General features: G+C 53.8%; 1 protein-coding gene across 1 annotated transcript in view; it reads right to left on the minus strand.

The window, feature by feature from the left end:
* Positions 1 to 122, minus strand: part of NCAPH (non-SMC condensin I complex subunit H) — a 36,205-nt gene extending 36,083 nt beyond the window's left edge. The window contains exon 1 of the mRNA XM_004704360.4: positions 85 to 122. Coding sequence (XP_004704417.4) covers positions 85 to 103 — 19 coding nt within the window. The 5' untranslated portion in view covers positions 104 to 122. The remainder of the gene's footprint in view (positions 1 to 84) is intronic.
* Positions 123 to 1,968: the final 1,846 nt, after the last annotated feature.

Raw genomic sequence — 1,968 nt, forward strand, 5'->3', positions numbered from 1 at the left:
GGAGTGGGCTCCGACGGGGCACCTTCTCAGCTCAGGGGCCCGGCACGCCCCGTCCGACGGCCTCTCCCGCCGGCCTGGCCTCACCTGGGCAGGGCGGTCCCATGTTGCTCCGCTTCTCAGGAGCAGCGTTTAAATCGCGCGCCCGACGCTTCAGGACGCCCTAACGGCCGCGGTCACGTCACGTCACGTGAGGCGGGGCCAGTGGCGCGCCTGCGCAGACCGCCTCCGCTCGCGGCGCTTGAGGCCCCGCCCCTGCACCCCCGTCCTCATGAGCGAGTTGCAAGAGAACGGAAGAGGTTCGACACAAAACCAAACCACTGCCATGAAGTCAATTCTGACTCACAGGGGCCCAATAGGACTGAGGAGAACGGCTCCTTAGGGTTCAGCCGTCAGTCTCTATAGAAGCAGACGGCCTCATCTTTCTCCCGCAGAGCTGCTCGTGAGTTTCAACCGCCAACCTTGCAATGAAGAGCCCCCTGCCTAACCCGTAGCACCGTCGGAAGGCCTTTCCTGGAGGATTCGGGGGCACTGGATTCAGCACTATCTGTGCATTTCTCGGGGTCCAAAGGCATCCTCTGGAGCAAGATGTGGCAGTCTGCTTCCGTGAAGATTAAGAGCCGTGGGAACCCAGCGGAGCAGTTCACTCAGTCCTCTAGGGACGCTGGGAGTTGGAAGCGACTCCCCTACCCCCACCCCACCCCACCCCGGTAGTGGGGTTTGGGTTGGAGGGCGGGTGGGGGGGAACATCCTAAGGAACTCTGTAGGGCAGCGGTTAAAGCGGCAGCGTGCGGTTGGAAACCTCAGCTTCCGCTCTGCAGAAGCAAGATGAAGCAGTCTGCATTTTGCCAGATTCCAGCCAGGGCCACTTCTACTCTGTCCTATAGGGTCACTGAGACAGAATCAATTGGGTCAGTAGTAGGTGGGGGTGGGGGTGGCCACCGGAGTGGTTGGGCTGCTAAACCATAGTCAGCAGTTTGAAACCACCAGCAGCTCCACAGGAGAAAGCTCGACGGAGCTTTCTACTCCCATAAAGTTACTATCTTGGGATCCCTGTGAGTCAGCATCAACTCGATGGCAATGAGGTTGAGTTTGAGTGAGCATCCTAAAGTAGAATGAAAATATGCACTCCTTCAAGGTAAGCAAAGGCTCACTTACGCTTATTTTCTAATCCGGAGTGAACGATTACATGGTTTGGTTTGTTTTTTTCACCAAAAATTCTGCTTCTAGGTAGAGTGGGCATCTGCCCTCCTGGCCCCCACAGCACCTTTTACAGAATCAAAGCCTCTTCAAATGTCCCAGACAGAGGTGGAGTGTCCAGTAAACAGCGTTCACTTGTTTTGCTCACTAAGCTGTGATGAACAGTTTTACATGTTTTTGTTCACATCCAAAACCCATGGGAACTTGTTCATCGCAGATTAGTAAATAAACCCATACTTACCTTGGTTATTGAGCACCCGACCCTGACTGTGTTACATCCCTGCTACCCCTTGCCACTAAATGCTACTGGTGCCCCACAGTCATGACCATCAAAACCGCATTTCCTTTTGTTGAAAACCACTTTTAAAACCGATTTCATTTTTTTGGCATGAACTTGTGCTTATACTACGTTTTTCATGTAAAACTGGATGAGACAGAAGAAAATCAGTTCAGAGCGCTCCTCATCTCTGAACAATGATCCCACCTGACACCCTGGGTCCCCAGACAGCACCTGGGACAGCCTGCTCCCTCCTCAATCTCCACACACATTGACTGGGGTCCTTTTCATTTCTCTTCATTTCTTCTCTCTCTCTCAATCCACATTTCCTTCCCCACCTTGGTTTGCAACAAGCCTGACTCTGCATTGGGCCTACTGTACCCCTCTTTGACACCCCCACTTCCAAAGTCTGAAACCTTCACAGGTTTCCCATGCCCTCTCTAATCTTGCGCTGTGCTGCCTCTTGCTCCTGGGCTTCCAGCCAGTGGGGCCTT

The sequence above is a fragment of the Echinops telfairi genome, unplaced genomic scaffold (genome assembly GCF_000313985.2).
Source record: "Echinops telfairi isolate 266 unplaced genomic scaffold, ASM31398v2 ScPeMD7_7467;HRSCAF=8505_1, whole genome shotgun sequence".
Lineage (NCBI taxonomy): Eukaryota > Metazoa > Chordata > Mammalia > Afrosoricida > Tenrecidae > Echinops > Echinops telfairi.